Here is an 18,388-nt window from a genome sequence, read left to right on the forward strand (position 1 = left end):
GCCGATTGTGGCTCCCTCTGGCCACGGTTCATTGCTCTAGGCCAATGGGGGCTGCAGGAAGTGGCGCGGGCCAAGGGATGCGCTGGCCGCTGCTTCCCGCCGCCCCCATTGGCCTGAACCAGCAAACCGCGGCCAGTGGGAGCTGCAATCGGTCAAACTTGCAGACGCGGCAGGTAAACAAACTGGCCAGGCCCGCCAGGGTGCTTACCCTGATGTGCCGCGTGCCCAAGGTTGCCGATCCCTGGTTTAGAATTTGGTAGCAGAAGTTTTGCATACCTAAAAAAGCTGTGAAATAATTGACTTACTTCCAGAAGTCCTCTCTCTATGGATTCCCAGCCATAACATCAGTTGCCTGGTGTTCAGCAACAGGTAACGGCCATACACTAACCATGCAAACACCAGCACATCATTCATTGAAAAGTTATCACAGAACAGGTCCCAGGGAAAATGACCTTCGCATAACGTGTGAGCATCCTTCTGAAAGGGAAGAACAAAGCCATCTCTTGCTCAGAAAGGTACTTAAAAGGTCATATTTGTTTCCCTAACTAAATGAAGAGTTAGTCTAGGTGCAGTCTACTTTCTTCAGCTTGGTTTGTTTACTTATGCTTCGGCGCCCAGCTTTCTAACGAGGAATGCAGAGTGGCATCATTGTGAAGGCTGCAGTAGTTTTAAGCTGTAGTTTTATCTCTTTCATGCCAATTCCATCCCCCACCCTTTGAACCCTCTCCAGAAATACAGGCTTTAAAGAAGAACATCTATATATGGCCTTAGTAATAAGAAACTTATCCACAAACAAAAACTGCTTAGTTGAAAGCATGTCTGGTGTCCAGCTAACACTCCACCACCAGCCCAAAAAACCCACACACCACACTGGCACAAATCTAAAGACAAAAATGTAACAGGTCTGGAGATGAATGATTAAAGAACGCAGCCAGTTCTCCACTGTCATCTAATGATCCTTTACCATTCACCAAGTTCACACCACTGATGCAACTGGGCCCTTGCTTTGTTCTGTAATGGAAGTGTGCTGCTGGAGGTATACTACTGACCTGAATATATTGCTTAGTAAGTGCATAGTAGACATTTTAAAAGGAGCACAGTTTCCAGGGGGCATTAAGGTATGTCAGCGTTCTGTACGTTCTAGTGTGAAGTGTGGAATCGAGGATTTGTATGACTAGAAATGGGACAAATGATCTATCTAGGGTTATAAAATGTGTTGATTATATGGTGGTGTAAGGCATGTGGCACTAGGCTTTCCGTGTATGTAGTTTAATTATACTTGTTCACATGTTGTAACATGTTAGTGTATTGACATGGCTCCCTGGAATAGGAAATGCCTGTATCTCCAAAGCTGTACACTCAGCGTCTCCAGGAAGCATGTTTGTCTGATTCTCCAGTGTGAGCTGTTCAGACCCCATTAACTGAACAGAGCACTTGAACCACTGACCCAGTGTATAAAAGACCTCTTGTCCCAGTCCAAGACAAATCAGCTGTACCATAAGGGAGACAGGTTAAGTTTCTTAGGGTTTTTATGATGCATCCTAAACAATGGAATTGCTGAACAGACATGGAGTTGAGGCATGTGGTAGAGAAGTCTGTGCCAAATGTGACTGTAGACAACACTGGCAGTGATGCTGCACACTCTTTGGGGATTAGTAAAGAAAGCTTTTCTAGTTCTATATACACACACATACAATGGGGGCACAGAGAAAATCCATCAGTGAGTCACAAGGATACAAGATAGGACATGAACATAGATGCTGAAGTTGCAAATAGGTAGCACTTGTGATGGGAATAACTTTGGTCGAGAAGGGAAAGTATCAAGGGAATTACATAGGAATTACTAGTCTGCCTTTTCTAAACGATTATACCCATATCCTGAACAGAGCCCCCTGCTGTAAACTCAATATAAAAAACCATAGTTAATGAAGACCATGACTTTAGAAGCACTTTCGGGTACTGATGACCTCTTTCATATGGAAGGGAAAAGGCTAACCAAATAGCAGGACTGCTTTGCTATGCTACGGTAATGGACTATAAATACAGAAATAATAAGTGACTGTCATTCTGAGTCACACTGCTCTTATGCTTAAGAGGGAGGAGATAGAGGCAGAAGCAAACAAGACCAGTGTTTCAGAAATGCTGTTGCAGAAGAAATGTAATCAAAGAACAAGGCATCTTAAATGGTCAGTGTTTCCAGTTTTACACACAAGACTAGACAAAGAAGCAACAGAGAATTAACATACTTAGGTGCACTTTTTCCACTCAGGGAACTATAGATACAGTCAGTGGCTTATCCTGCAGTGGAGCACTAGAATCTCAGATTCCATGCTCCCCAAACAAATTAACTCCTTCACCTCAGAAACTTGCCAATGATCCACAGCACAACCTCCACCGCTGGCACTTGGAACCGTTCAAATGAAAGGATTCTCGTCTTTAAAATAAATTACAATGGAAACTGCAGTGATGACAGTGTTAGAGCCTGGATGGGCTCAGTTGCCCTTACTGATTCTCCCAACTTGGTGCATGGTTCAGGGTACTATTTATCATGCAAAAAAAGCACACAGGCACTGGTATTGCCCGAGTATAGATGCTATGTGAGGAGTGCTTATGTAAAGTTACACCAGGTGACAATTTCAGGATTAGTGTAATATTTTTCAAGTACCATAATGAACACATTTCACTAACTTAAGCAACTGAAAATTCAGACAGGTTCAGAGATCACAGATCAAAATAATACATAGTTTTCATAATATGAGAGGCTGATTCTATGTATATTGTGTGAAAAGACATCAAATCCACAAGGAGAGAGAGTAATAATTCATCAGGGCCTACATTACACAAAATTGATTTTTTTCAGCAAACGAAGTTTTGATTTAACACAGCCTTGAGAGAGAGAAGCTTATATGACATCAACCAGGAAAATATTCAGCAACTTTTATAGTACTGTGAATCTTAGACGTAAATGTTAGCTAATGAATCCTCATAACCTGGTTATGAGGCAGTTAAATATTATCCACGTTTTATGGAGGCACAGAAGGGGATGCTAACTCAGGTGTGCCAGGCTCAAATCTCAGAATTCCATGCTGCACAGAAGCAGGTGAGTCTGATAGGCCCCTTGATAGGCACAGGTGATTACTGTGGAGGTGGGATTTTTTTTAAATGTACACAAAACATCAAGCACAATCAATCAATAAGCCCCACATCACCTAGCTAGCTATTCATGCAAAAACAAAGTCATCCTCCTTAACCTTCCCATATTCTCTGATTCATCTACCACAAATACCTGTGGCCACAGAGAGCATAAGCCCTTCCCATCCTCACAAACTTTCCCAATCATGGGTCTGCCTCTTCTGGTACTGGAGGTATTTGAGCTTATTTGCCTCATGATGTGAATGGTGGCGGGGAAACTCACATGGGATGGGGGCTACCTACTTGGCCCAGAAATAATCTTGGCTGCCTGCAATTGTAACCCTGTCCTGTTTGATGATTTTGCTGCCAGGGTATCTGTGTTCACCGACACACAAGCCTGTGGGTGGGCCCCAATTCAATCCGGATTGGAGTAGGACAATGCTGCCATTCTCACCTCCACAGTCAGCATAAGGGGTTCTTGTAAATCAGGTCTGCCTCTTGAGCACTCATTAGGCTTCGAGCTCAGTTACTGTCTATCCAAAGCCATGAAATGATCTTTTCCAATTAGAGTAAATAGGAAAAAAAATGCACTAACTGGAATTCATGCTGCCACCTGGTGACCAGAAAGGGATCTTCTGAAAACAGGACACATTTAAGGTAATTATGATTCCACCAGTGGATGCAGAGATACAAAACCAAGGAACATGAAAAGCACAACATTTCAGGAGTGACCACTGCCAAATGGTGCATGAGCTGTTACTGAGTGTGAAGACAGAGCTGTAACAGAATAGGGGGCTGCTCCTGCCCTCATTTAAGTCAAGAGCAACTGACTTCACGGCAGCAGGTTTAGACTCAAATGCAGAATTCATTTTTCAGAAAAGTTGCAAACAATTACAAATCAAAGTACTGCATCATTCCAACAGTGATGCATCTATAGTTAAAGTTACGGATGGAGGTGAGCAACAAAGGAACACCTGCACAGATGTCAAGTTGGTCATTTCACAAGTCTGGAACTCCTCACTTGTACAGAAACCATCATCTGTCCAAGGTGCATCTGACTGGAGAATAGGTCAATCTGAGCCAGCCCTGGAAGCTGTGGAGGCTTTGCATAATCAGTCACAAAGGTAAAAGCTGATGTGTGTTCCAGGAACTGAAGACAGTTCCTTATTATGGTCCGAGAGCTCCCCTGAGTTACCCACACCACCCTTGACAAAGTTAGGAATCTGTCTAAGGGAAAGTGGGCCCTGGTTGTCAACAAGTCCGAAGACATGCCTATAAACTGTATCTTCTGTACAGGGGTTAACGTGGATTTTTGACCCAACTTCTGGAACAGAGCAAGAGCTATCTGGATGGAAGATAGTGCTGCTTCATAGGAACGGCCTTGAGTACCAGTCATTGAGGTATGGGAAAAATAGAATAGCTTCTTGTCAGCGGTAAGTAGCCACTACTGCCAGGATCTTTGAGAACACCCTTGGGGCCAATGAAAGACAGAAAGGAGGAACTCAGTATTGGAAATGATCTTGGCCTATAGTAAAGCATACATATTTCCTGTGCAACGGATATATCATTATACAGAAATAAGCATCTTGTAGGTTGAGGGCCGACAAAAAAACCCTTTCTCCTTGATGTCCTGCGCATAACCACCACTGTGACAGTGTCCCCAGCAGTAGTGTCTGCAGCATCCAAGGACATTGGAAGAGCAGAGTTCTGGCCAATAATTGGCACTCAGAAGATGGACTGGAACTGCTCTCTACGTTCCTGCACCAGATGTTTAATCAATGTCGTAAATCTAATATTGTTTGTAAAACTATATTTGACCATGACTGCTTGATAGTTCGCAATCCTGAATTGTAGGGTTGCTGACTAGTAGGACTTCCATCCAAAGAGATCCATTCTTTTTTGGTCTTTGTCATACTGAGTACACTTGCCACACAGTCTTAGCTGGATCCAGGAGCACCTTGTTAATGGGTAATGCCACCCTGGAGGGTGTCGCTGTCTGCAGAATATCCAACAGTTTATGCTGTGAGTCCTTGACTTCTTCAAGTGCAATTTGAAGAGTGTCAGCTACCCTCTTTCTGAGGTCTTGAAATTGCCAAAAATCGTTAGCCATGGATGGTGGCAGAGGCATAATCACCTTGTCTGGAGACAAGGATAATATAGGTGTTTGAGGGGTGCCCTGGCCTCCTGTTTCTCAGATGTCTCTCATGTGAAGGGAGAGGGGGAGGTGGCTGGTTGGAGAAGATAGGACTGTTCAACTCTAGGCTCCCTATGATATGGTGCCATTGGGCTAGTGAATTGATAGGTGGCGCAGAGGTCCCAGTATGGCCACTGAGGAGAGAGGGGCATATGGGAATGAGGATAACAAGCAGGGTTGGTTCCACCACCCTTGTTGATGAGCATAATCTTCCCTATGACTGTCAAAGAATGCATTCCTGAAAGGATATGTTGGAGAATCCTGAACCTAATCAGAAGAGACCAACTGGAAGTCTCATTCATCCTCCTCAATATCATCCAATGCAGAAGCACCTGCAGAAAAGGGTGGCAAGTTCTGTGGTACTGGAGGAAGTTGGCAGTCTGGAGATCAGAGTCTCAATAACAAGAAATGCTTGGATACCCAGGAGTTGGGAGGCTGGTTCGTCCATTACAGACAGATCCTTGGTGTAGCAGAATTCTTGTGGTACCGTGTAGGGGATCAGTACTGATGTGGGAGCCAAGGATGCAGCAGACGAAGCTAATATTACTGTAATGGGGGGTGTACAGATGCAGGCACCAATGGTGTCTGGTACCATTGTGTGCTTAGTAGAGTGCTTAGTAGAGCCCTTCAAATCTGCAGATATCCACTTTATATCCAGAGACCATTTTTGTGGGTCACAGATCAGATGCGGATACAAATTCTGTATGTATGTAGAGCTCTCGTGTTTATGCTTGCCATCTTTGTCCCTGGTAGAAGGTACTGAAGCTCTGTTGGAGCTGTTAGTTTTGGAACTTTCTGCCCTGCCAGTACTGGAGAAGGAGTCATTTGACTCAACAGTACTGAGCCAAGAGGTTGAGGCTTCAGAGACCATAATTATCACAGGGGAGCTGAGCTTTTTCAGTGCTAGCTCCTTAAGATGACTCTACATGCTCCTCTTTTTGGAGGTCTTCCCTTGCTCCCAGGTTGAAGAGGTGCTGTATATGTTGATCTACGGGGGTCCTCCTGACCTGACTCAGAAGCTGGTCAAAGGCAGAATTCCATCATCAATAGTCATGAGTTTCATATTCCTGTTTTTCCTTGCTCTGGATTTGAGGACCAGGCAGAAGTGGCACTTTTGGGAGACATGGGACTCCCCCAAAGCAACTGACACTTGGAGTGGCCATTGCTAACACGTATAACCTCTAGGCAGGAGAAGGGCAGTGTTTAAAACCTGGTGAGCCAGGCATGCCTGGCCAGGAAAATAAAGCTTGTGAGAGAAACAAAACAATCCTCTTACTACTTACCTCTAACTATAACTATCACTAACAACTTACTACCTGATCCTAATGAACTATAGAAATGCAGAATAAAAGATAGCTGAGGCACACTCAAGGCGGACATGTTAAGGCTCCATCTCAGGCAGAGGTTGAGAAGGAATTGAGGGCCGTTTGCCCGCACTCTTATATAGTCTTGGTGTCCAATATGAGGAGACATAGGGAACATATGCAGGACAAATGGACACTAAAGAAAAATCTCTGATCAAGGCCTTAAGTAGTGCATGTGCACCTGAAGTAGGTGCACCCATAGGGACACTACTCAAAGAAGCAGCATATTGCTAAAAACAAAATTATTTTGTTTTAAGAAGGGTGTCTAATTACAGTTTATCACTGGTCACAGACTCCCGAAAGTTGGAACTCCAGTGTCCGAATTCAGTTGGACTGGCAGAATACTGTAGTGCTGGGCCCAGATTATGAGTGGGAGAATTACGCTCTAGGATAAGTAAAGGCATGAGGCCTGGCACCTGAGGGAGTGCATTCAGAGACCAGAAATAGGAGAGAGGTGAAGCTAGCCATATAATGATGACATTAGTCAACTCAAGCTTTAAAATTCACAACATTCATCGGTTTTGGTATTTACATGGATAATTAGTAAAAGGCAACTAACACTATATGGTTAACATGACTATTAACCACTGACTAAAGCAGTGTATGTATACACAATTATGTGGCCATGCAAATCAGCACATGATCTGCTTATTCTCTGATTTTGCAGCCTAGTTGCATTCCAGATTTTAATCCTTCATTTAAAAAGGGGAAAAAATTCTCCCAATGTTGTGTGTTGCAGTTATCTGATAGCATGGACAATGAGGAATCCAAGCACCTCTTTCCTCACAAATTGGAAGTGATTTCTGCTTTTGTACAAAGTGGGATGGAGGGGGAGCACACAGAGAAGGGGAGATTTCTCTTTTCCTCAGTACCAAAAGTATTAACTGCCTTCCGAATGCCAAATCACAAAGACTTCCCCACTCCTTCCTGGGAGCCAAAAGCCCCAGTATCTATTACCTAGCTGTTGAAACTTCTAGAATAAGCTATGCATTTTCAGGACAAACATCTCCAGCACACTGAACATGGATAATTCTGGGACAGCATCACATGTATTTTACTTAATATCTAAAGAAGTATAAGGAAGAGACTGTGCTTTTTTCATCTCTTCAAATCACCAGAATCTAGTTTGTTTTTAAATATACTTAATTCTGTCGAGAACTTCCAGTCTGCTGTGTGGGAACGTTGCAGAAACTAGGATAAAGTGTTGTAGAATTTAGGTCCAGCTTGCCAAGAAGAGGATGAAGCACTGATTGAAATAAGCACTTCAGTTGAAGGAAACAAAAACATCAATGCTCCCCTGGTGAAAGTAACAAAAATATGGTTAAAATCCTGGACATAGTGCATGTTCCAGAAGAAACAACAGCTTTACTTATTTTTTCAGTTCTCTTTATTGGCACTTATTTGGAAAACCAGCATAAATATTTAATAGAGAAGAGACATGTTGACCCACACACAATACAACTACTGTAATTACCTTTCTGTTCATGCATCTTTTAAAAGGGTTGGCAATCAGATACTGAGGCCCATTCATGAAAAATGAGATAAGCACGATAAAAATCTATAATTTTGCCCTTATCACAAAAGAATGAATGCACAGTAAGTCTTTGGCATATGGCTGAGATTATAAAATAAAGCCATGCTGTATTAAAGCAAGCAAGCAGATGTTATACACAATTTTGTCTGTCTGCCATTGGGAAAGGGAAGCACGAGTCTCAGAACTTTATGAAAACTGATCTGTGGAGTAAGGAAGCACAGCTGACAGTTGCAATAATTTAGATAAACATGGAGAGTCAACAATAAGCCATGTTCACAGTGTTTGAGCTAAGAGTGAGACCACCACATAGATCCCATATCTCCATATTATACAGGAGAAATAAGTCCTTAGTCCTCACTCATCCCAGGATCTTCACATCTTCTGTTTCCTAACCTTGTATGCTGCTGCCCTGTCAAAGTTTTGCCTCTGTGAAACAGCCATATGATAAGGTAGAGAACTACCACCATATCTTGTTTTAGGAAAGGCTCACTACATTCAGTGCCCACCTTTAGCCCTGCATTACAGTTTTACTGTTTGGGAAGGAAAAGTTTTGCTTCACTATTAAGCTCTTGGAGACTGACAGACTCTTGCTTCTGTCTTGGGAGTCTTCTAGGTTTACTATCATGGTGCTTCTGGACATACTAGCTTCTTTCAAATCCATTATAGGAATTCTCCAACATCTCTAAATTGATCGATTCCACACTTGTGATCAGTAATTTTTTAACTTTATAACATCAGAAATCTCTTTATGCTATGATACTGAGGAAGTGGAGGCTGCTTCTACTGGGTTGCTATTACTGTACAGAAGAGGTTAAAACATGGTATGTGGTCATGTAGCAGAGTTAAATGTTCATGGATTATCACTTCAGTCTGGACATAGTCACTCGGGGTCCCTCCTTAAGGCTTCCTTTCTCTCCAACTAAAACCAATTGTTAAGGCTCTACAGCCTCTAATTTTCTTATCTGAAGCATTTAATTTAGGGATTTTAGCATTTCATGCACTGTCCCAACACACTATTAAAGTTCCTTCTGTGGGAAAACAGTGCTCGGAGAATGCCCATCACTCTAGATAGTCACATAAGGGATACAAAGGAAGCTGGTGATTTTGGCAGGCATTTTTTCCCCATGTTAAGTCTGTATTTAGTCACACCAGCAATTATGATTACAAATAAAATGTAACATATGGACAATTCATCCATTCTGGTTCTTTTCATCCAATCAGAACATAACATTGATTAACAGCCGAACAAATTAGGACTTAGGCACCAATTATATTTTGATACCCACATTTACATTTTAAAAAACAGCAAATGAAATACCCAAAGCTTGTGGAGTAAAATTAATATTAATAAACTGATCCGTTGATTAGCTTGATAAAAATGACAGAATCCGATAAAGGCTATCTGTTACCTCGATCAGCACCATTACAAACTAGTGACAACTGAAAAGATGTAGTTTAAAATGCCTTGTTTCCCCTTGTAGAATAATATATGCATTTGCAATTTATTATGCCAATCAAGAAGATCTATTGTAAGTCAAAACACGTATGCAGATATTCGCATATTAAAGAGAACGTTTGGAGTTTAAACACTAACTGTATTTAGTAAATGTCATACAAATCACTATAAACTTCCTCAAGGAACTATTATGGAAGTTTTCTAGAAATAAAGACATTTCTGGAAGTTCCTATGAGGAACAGGATCAGATAAGAAACTCAGTCACACATTGTAGAACGTTGTCCTGTTGCTCTCCAGCTTGGCTGTTTACCCTTCAGCAGAGGAGTAATAAAGTCTCAATTTGTGGGTAATTTAGCTGAAAAATCTATGGGCTTAAATTGAGATCTGGAATTGGAAAGTGAGGCTGGAGAATCTCTGGTGGTGACAATTTCAGCTGGTGAATCACAGGAAGAGCCAGCATTGCTTTGATTGCCATCAAGAGTACCTGAAGTCAGACTGAAAAAAAGGAGAATGTAACAGGAGGATATGAAAAATACAAGAGCAGCATTTTTTGGGCAATGCATTAATTTAAATAAGCTTATTATTCAATATCTTTAACATATAGATGTGAAACAACTAGCTTTAAACACACACTTAACTGGCTTTTAAAGTGACCTAATTATAGACTCTAATTGTACCTGATTGCCACTAAATAGGTTTCATGGGACTTACTGCAGCTTGAATTCCAGGAAGGAATTTTACATTTTAAATAACATTAAACAGGTCCTATGGAAAAATAACTGAAATACTGATTGCTTTAAGATATTAGGAACAGGTATATTGCTAATGCAAAGCAGTCTAATTTCCTCAAAGCAATCATCTGCATTTTAATTAACCAAAATGATATTCTAATTCTTACTAAATTTCAGATGTTTAAAATTCTGGTTTTGATTAGCTATTAAGTCACTTTAAAAGCAAATATTAGTCATCTTCAAACAGTTTTATATAAAAATACAAAGAAGTCTACAATAATTTTGCTTTCCAGCCAAACCATAATATTTTATCAAGTAGTTAATTCATTCAGCAGACTCAAAGAATTGCTTATACATTAGAAATGGTCAGGCAGTGGAACATATACAAATAAAGAAATGACAAAGTTTGCAATGAATCATTCAGGCAACTCTATCATCATTTTTATTTTCTATTACAGGAATTCTCAAACTGGGTGCCCTGACAACACCACAACTGCCAGCAGGCTCCGTGGCAATGGCAACTTATACCTCACAATATGTGGTATTAGTAAGGCCCTACTTAACTTGCAATATTGCGGAAATTGCAGATTCTGCACTATTAGGCTTCTACCGCAATTTTGACAGCTGGAGCTCAGTCCCAGGCAGTCGACAGGGAGTCCCCTGGTGGCTGACAGCAAAAAATCATGGAAAAGTAATAATGGACTTTATTGTAAATAATATAGTCCATTATTATTTTCTATGGCTTGTTCACAACTCAGCCACAATTTTTTGACAATCATCCCAAAATTCAAATAGGTGCTTAGGTATTAGGGGAAAAAAAGCATTAAAACATATCTACTGATTGCATTTTTTACAGTATATATCATAGCAAAATTATAACTATGTAGGGTTATTATTATTTTCTTCTCTAAAAACATTCAAAACAAAAAACCTTCACTTTCCTTTAAACCAGATGTTCAGTATAATTTGCTGCATAGTTCATTTTCTGTATCTTTGCACAGTCACAGTTCATATGCAGACAGATCAGACTAGCATTCACCATACATAACTAAGAGCAAGAGAGTATAAAAAAGTGACAATTTGCATTAATATGCAAAATTAAAAGGCAAATCTTAATATCTGAAGCTATTTGCTCCAAAATAGCCAATCATTGGGGGTCTAGTCTCAAAACCTGCTTAACTCTCATAAATGATAAGCATATCAATATGAGAACAGAAGTCATTTATCTGTTTTTGAAGTCCTTAGATTATAGGCACTGGTACCCAAATATCCAGTTTGTTTGCAATACTTATCTGGATATACTGCAAAAAGCCAAGGCTTATTATATAACACTATTTGACTTCAAGCATGCTCACCCATGCCTGATGTCTAGAAAAAGAGACTGAAAACATTTGAGCAGTTTCTGATGAAAGTTACAAGGCACAGTAATGCTTACCATGCACCAAGGTCTGTCAGATGTGAAACTTCAGGAGAAAGCATGTTAGTAGTTCCTTGAAAAAATCTCTTTGGCTCATCTTCAGTATCCATTTCACCTTTAACAAAACCATGCAATCAGATTTATATTATGCACTAACAGTTAAAATACAACTCTGTCCTGATTTAGAGGGATCATTAGCATAGCCACTTTAGATAAACTTCTATCTTAGATCTGACGCAGACGAACATATAGATTGTGACACATTTATACACACTCTTAACATTCAGATGTTTTCCCCCTTCTCTAAAATGCATATTAATTTGAATTTTCCAAATACACCTCAAGAATGGGTGGGATACAAGTGCTTTACTATGCCACAGAAAAGACAGGAGGATCCGGGGAACTACAGGCCAGTCATCCTCACCTCAGTTCCTGGAAAAATCATGGAGCAAGTCCTCAGGGAATCAATTCTGATGCACTTAGAGGAGAAGAAAGTGATCAGGAACAGTCAGCATGGATTCACCGAGGGCAAGTCATGCCTGACTAACCTAACTGCCTTCTATGATGATATAACTGGCTCTGTGGATGAGGGGAAAGTGGTGACGTATTATTCCTTGACTTCAGCAAAGTTTTTGATACGGTCTCCCACGGTATTCTTGCTGGCAAGTTAAAGAAGTATGGGCTGGATGAATGGACTATAAGGTGGACAGAAAGCGGGCTAGATCATCAGGCCCAACGGGTAGTGATCAATGGCTCCATGTGTAGTTGGCAGCTGGTATCAAGCGGAGTGCCCCAAGGATCGGTCCTGGGGCCAGATTTGTTCAATATCTTCATTAATGATCTGGAGGATGGCGTGGACTGCACCCTCAGCAAGTTTGCAGATGACACTAAACTGGGAGGAGTGGTAGATACGCTGGAGAGTAGGGATAGCATACAGAGGGATCTAGACAAATTAGAGAATTGGGCCAAAAGAAATCTGATGAGGTTCAACAAGGACAAGTGCTGTCCTAAGTGTAGGACTCTGAAGAATCCGATGCACTGCTACAGACTATGGACCGAATGTCTAGGTAGCAGTTCTGCAGAGAAGGACCTAGGGGTTACAGTGGATGAGAAGCTGGATATGAGTCGACAGTGTGCCCTTGTTGCCAAGAAGGCTAATGGTATTTTGGGCTATATAAGTAGGGGCATTGCCAGCAGATCAAGGGACGGGATTGTTCCCCTCTATTCGACATTGGTGAGGTCTCATCTGGAATACTGCGTCCAGTTTTGGGCCCCACACTACAAGCAAGACGTGGAAAAACTGGAAAGAGTCCAGCAGAGGGCAACAAAAATGATTAGGGGGATGAAGCACATGACTTATGAGGAGAGGCTGAGGGAACTGGGATTGTTTAGTCTGGAGAAGAATGAGGGGGGATTTGATAGCTGCTTTCAACTACCTGAAAGGGGGTTCCAAAGAGGATGGATCTAGACCAGGGGTAGGCAACCTATGGCACGAGTGCCGAAGGCAGCACGCAAGCTGATTTTCAGTGGCACTCACGCTACCCAGGTCCTGGCCACCGGTCCAGGGGGCTCTGCATTTTAATTTAATTTTAAATGAAGCTTCTTAAACATTTTAGAAACCTTATTTACTTTACATACAACAATAGTTTAGTTATATATTACAGACTTATAGAAAGAGACCTTCTAAAAACATTAAAATGTATTACTGGCACGCAAAACCTTAAATTAGAGTGAATAAATGAAGACTCGGCACACCACTTCTGAAAGGTTGCCGACCCCTGATCTAGACTGTTCTCAGTGGTACCAGATGACAGAACAAGGAGTAATGGTCTCAAGTTGCAGTGGGGGTGGTTTAGGTTGTATATTAGGAAAAACTTTTTCAGTAGGGGGGTTGTGAAGCACTGGAATGGGTTACCTAGGCAGGTGGTGGAATCTCCTTCCTTAGGGGTTTTTAAGGTCAGGTTTGACAAAAGCCCTGGCTGGGATGATTTAGTTGGGGATTGGTTCTGCTTTGAGCAGGAGGCTGGACTAGATGACCTCTTGAGGTCCCTTCCAACCCTGATATTCTATGATATTAACCTAAATATAATGAAACACTAACCTCAAAGAATATTAGCAAAGAGACACAGACAATGACAATTTGAAATGCCCAGTGGATTAAAAGTGTCAACCCCATTAACAATTATAAATTTGAACATTTAACTACTACAGATATCGATATTAAAATATTTACCTACTTCTTAGTTTCATTAATTGAGTTAGCAAGTGCTTTGAAAGTCAGTGAAAAATATTCAAATAGTTCTTAAGTTATTGTATCGAGATCCTCTCAACACCTCCAAAGTAATTTGTAAAACTCCCTCAATAACAATAATTTATTTTCTCATTGAAATCCATTTTGAAATATGTGCAGTTCAAAGGGATTGGGATAAATGAGATGGGAACTTCTGCCAGCAGCAACTTCCAAGTCACAGATTCTCTCAGAGAGAGAGAGATGCAGCTCAAGAGTGTTTCACACACAACCTGGCCCACCACATTCCCTTCCTTCTATGCAACAATACAGCTTGCTTATCAGTACTTTAAACATGACTTAACGTGCCAAAATGTTACTGTTATGGAAATGAAGGGTGAGAAAGCTTTTTAAAACAGATGCAATACAATGACTGTTGAAATGGAGGCTAAGAAAAGCAAGTGTAGGTGTGCAGATTGAGCCACACCTTCCAAAACTTAAACAACTTCTAAATAAAACTACAAGATGAGGTGACTATGCTTTTTCTGGGCATCTAGATGTTGAATTTTGAGGCCTGTAGTGAATCAGAATGCAGAGGTTTGTATACCTATAAAAGGGCTCAAAAAAGAACTAGTAGGTTAATGAAGGATAGATCCATCAATGGCTATTAGCCAGCATGTGCAGGGATGCAAAACCATGCTCTAAACTTTCCCTAGCCTCTGTTTGCCAGAAGCTGGGAATGGGCGACTGGGAATGGATCACTTGATGATTACCTGTTCTGTTCATTCCCTCTGAAACACCTGGCATTGGTCACTGGCGGAAGACAGGATACTGAGCTAGATGGATCTTTGGTCTGACCCAGTCTGGCCCTTCTTATGTTCAACCCCTGTATGGTTACCAAGAAAACTGTATGCTTGTGATCTTAACTCCACAGCATCTCTGTGCTTCAACTAGCTGGGACCTTTCTATAAATGAATGAAGTGTACCAAGAATTCCTTAATATTAGAGGTCCCATTGGTGCTTTACCAAATGTGTAATCTTGCATCAGTGGATGGGTAGTAGGACAGAGTGACCACTTTAAACTGTAGATTTATTGTATAGTTAATTTTTCAACTATTGTACTTCAACAGCCCAAACGCCCAGCCATTCCTTTATAGCATACCTTTTGCTAAAACTCAATCGTTTCCTAGCAAGTATATCAGTCCAAAAACAGGACTATCAAGAAAGCTATATGAACTATTTAAAAGTTAACAATTAGAAACACATGCTGTACCTTTTCTTTTCATTGGCCCAAGAACACTTGGGCGAATGCAGTGAATAGGACTCTGACTTCTCCTGCTAAAAGAGTATAAACAATATATTGGTAAATGATAACTGGCATAAATAGCATGGAAAACAACTACAAGTGAGCAACAAGCATATTCAGTGCAAGTTGCTCTGTTTAAGAGCAACCGCCAACATAAAGGGAAGTAGACAATAAGACTGGATAGCCCCAACAAAAAAATCTTTTAAAAAACAAACACAAGACATGACTGACCCTTAAAAATTTAACCGTAGAACACTATACCAGAAAGCCTGGTTAACATACTGAAGTCTTCAAAAAGTATTCCCAACATTTCCTCTAATACAATCATCTATATGATCAAGCAAGTTTCTCTACAATGGGTGCTGTCCTTTGTGAGTCTGAAGATTAGTAGCAGGACTAGTTAGATTCACCATCTGTTTGCATTATGTTGCTGGAAAAAACACTGAGGGCCAAAATATTGTGTCTTGCATAGACTGGTGAAGACTGTGAATGACCCAGGAGTTTCAGGACAGAGAGAGAGCCCTGGCCACTGGTAAAGTAACATTAAAAATGCCCAAGGTCCCTGCAGTAACAGTCATTTCTGTCAGAAATACAAGGTCACTTAAAGCAACAGATTTGGCAATTAAGTCCCTTTTCACCTGCACTCAGAACCACACCCTCCACAGCCCAAACAGTGTCTTTCAGCACCCCAGCCACCCACAAAAGTTATCCTATTTCTGGCAACATTACATTAAATTAAAGTGGGAGAAAGACGGTAATAATAAGCCTCTCTGACAGGCAACCTGTAACACCATGAGGCCATGATCTCTAATTGGGTCCTATACATGCTATTATAATTTAAAAACTTAAATGTTTCCTCTTAATACTTTTTGCTAATCTACACAGGCTGGTATTGCCCCAGTTTCAAAACCTGGGAACTAATTCACCATCTTTTGATAGAAATTCATTCTACCCTGTATGTGATTATGTGCTAAACAAAACCTATTGAAAAATCGGATACAGGCTGCATTGTAACCCAGCTTCCTGATGTCGGGAAATATATTTTTTGGTACTTTATAAATTCTAGAATTTAAGTTGTATGGATTTACAATGTGAGTTGGAGATCTGAGTCACCAAAAACATAGTTTAGATTTATTATGTTAAGTCCTGATATTTCAGATGCCTCAACAATCCCTATTAACAGTATGCAGAGTCAGTTTTACCGACTTGTACGTACTTTAAGAATCGTCTTGTTGGACTGGGGCTAGCGCTTGGAGGTAATCCACTGCTACTCACCAAACTTTGCAAAGACGGTGAGAAACATTGCTGAAATCAAAATATATTGCAATATTTAAATATAAACATCATGCTTCATTCCTACTGCAAAAAACTAATAAAAATTCTCGACATACAGAGAACTAGAGAGACTTGAGGAACACAATTAGGGCCTTAAGAGAATTTTACCATATTAAAACAAGCAACTCATCATTCATCTAACATGACTACCTGATCTATTTGACTGGGAAGGTATCGCTTTTGGCTAAGTCTTGAAGAAAGTTCTAGAACAATTTAGAGTAATTTCTCATGTATATACAGACTGCATGCAAGTTGATAGTATTATATTGATCAGAATATGTATGTATCGCTTTACCTTGGAACAAACCAACTGAGTTAGCTCCTAAAAAAAACCCCTTTCTCCCAAAGAAAGGCAGACAAAGAATATGGCTTTTATTTATCACCAACATACCAACAATTTATCAATAAATATACCTACTTGGTATTGACATTTATGAGAGATTCTGTAGGTAAATTCATGGGTTGTATGGCTGTTAGCTTGCCTTTTAAATATTTTAGTTCCCTGTCTGCAGTGAATGCCCATGCAGAAGTCAGGGATATGGGAAGTTTCATCCCTTGCTTATGTTAGTGCTAAACAAAAATCTAACTATCGGTACTCATGAAGGAAGACCTCTATCACTTAATTTTTCTTACCTTCCCTATTCCTCTGGTGGGTGAAGGAGCTGGAGAAACTGGGACAAAGTCTATTTGCTTGGGAGAGGATGATTTCTCAAAATCATTGTCATTCTATAAGTATAACAGATCATGTAATTACAGCCAATTGCTTTAATGCAATATTTCATGGGCCAGGCTATACAATATTATACAAAGCATTGCTTTGTTGTGGAATGGAACCACATGATGCAAGTCACCCTCACAAATGGCTACATGTAAGAATTTGTTACTATGACTACGTAGGAGACAAATTTCATACTTTTGAGGAAACTAAATGTTAAACATTATGTGCTGATATTAAAGTATCTATAAAACAGAAAGATATAGACATGACTAGAACTACCTTTTGACACATCAGGAAAAAAAACTATGTCCCAATAGCTGTAGTGACAGCCATGCGTCATTGAGCTACTGGTGATTTCATACCTTATTAGTACAAAACTTGTTATAAGGCAGCAATAAAAAGTGTATTACTAGACAGAAACAATTTGATGTTAAACAGGAAGCCTAATCTGTTTGATTTTCCTCTAAAAGAAATTTAAGAAACTATGGACAACAAAATGCAGCACTATGGGATGTTAGAACATTGAAGATAGAAACTCAAATCTAAAGCATAAACACATTACCAGGCTCAAGCTCTCCTCCCATGACTGGCTGATCTGCATTGCTGTTTGCACTTCCCTATAAAGAAGAAAAAAAATTCATCGTCACTGGCCCAGAGACACAAGAGTTCAGGTATTCTCATCTGCATACTAACACTCACCGTTCATGTACTGCTTCTCTGTTCATCAAATCCATTCCTTCTTCCTAAAAAATAATATAATACAGAAACAGTTAAGAGTTGGTTTATAGGTTAATGAGTCAGACAAACTCTTCCTCTTCAGGTCACAATTTGGATGGGAGTCTCACCTCATTCCATACACCATTAACATACTCAGTGAGTGTGCAACTTGTGCAGAACAGAGCATTTTACTGATGGTTAGTAAACTGTTCTACATTATAGAATTTTTTATTGTTTCTTCTAAAAAACTAAGAAAT

General features: G+C 40.4%; 1 protein-coding gene across 6 annotated transcripts in view; it reads right to left on the reverse strand.

The window, feature by feature from the left end:
• Nucleotides 1–8,059: 8,059 nt before the first annotated feature.
• The window catches only part of LOC120371809 (protein FAM122A-like), a 132,467-nt gene continuing 122,138 nt past the window's right edge, over nt 8,060–18,388 (reverse strand). For 5 of the 6 annotated variants that reach the window (XM_039488081.1, XM_039488076.1, XM_039488078.1 and 2 more), the window contains 7 exons: nt 18,114–18,157; nt 17,977–18,031; nt 17,330–17,422; nt 16,578–16,666; nt 15,329–15,393; nt 11,847–11,943; nt 8,060–10,175 (listed from right to left, as the gene is read on the reverse strand). In XM_039488081.1, coding sequence (XP_039344015.1) covers nt 10,016–10,175; nt 11,847–11,943; nt 15,329–15,393; nt 16,578–16,666; nt 17,330–17,422; nt 17,977–18,031; nt 18,114–18,157 — 603 coding nt within the window. In that variant the 3' untranslated portion in view covers nt 8,060–10,015. The remainder of the gene's footprint in view (nt 10,176–11,846; nt 11,944–15,328; nt 15,394–16,577; nt 16,667–17,329; nt 17,423–17,976; nt 18,032–18,113; nt 18,158–18,388) is intronic. The other variant, XM_039488077.1, reaches the window with a different exon arrangement.

This window comes from Mauremys reevesii, linkage group 9, assembly GCF_016161935.1.
Source record: "Mauremys reevesii isolate NIE-2019 linkage group 9, ASM1616193v1, whole genome shotgun sequence".
Taxonomy (NCBI): domain Eukaryota; kingdom Metazoa; phylum Chordata; order Testudines; family Geoemydidae; genus Mauremys; species Mauremys reevesii.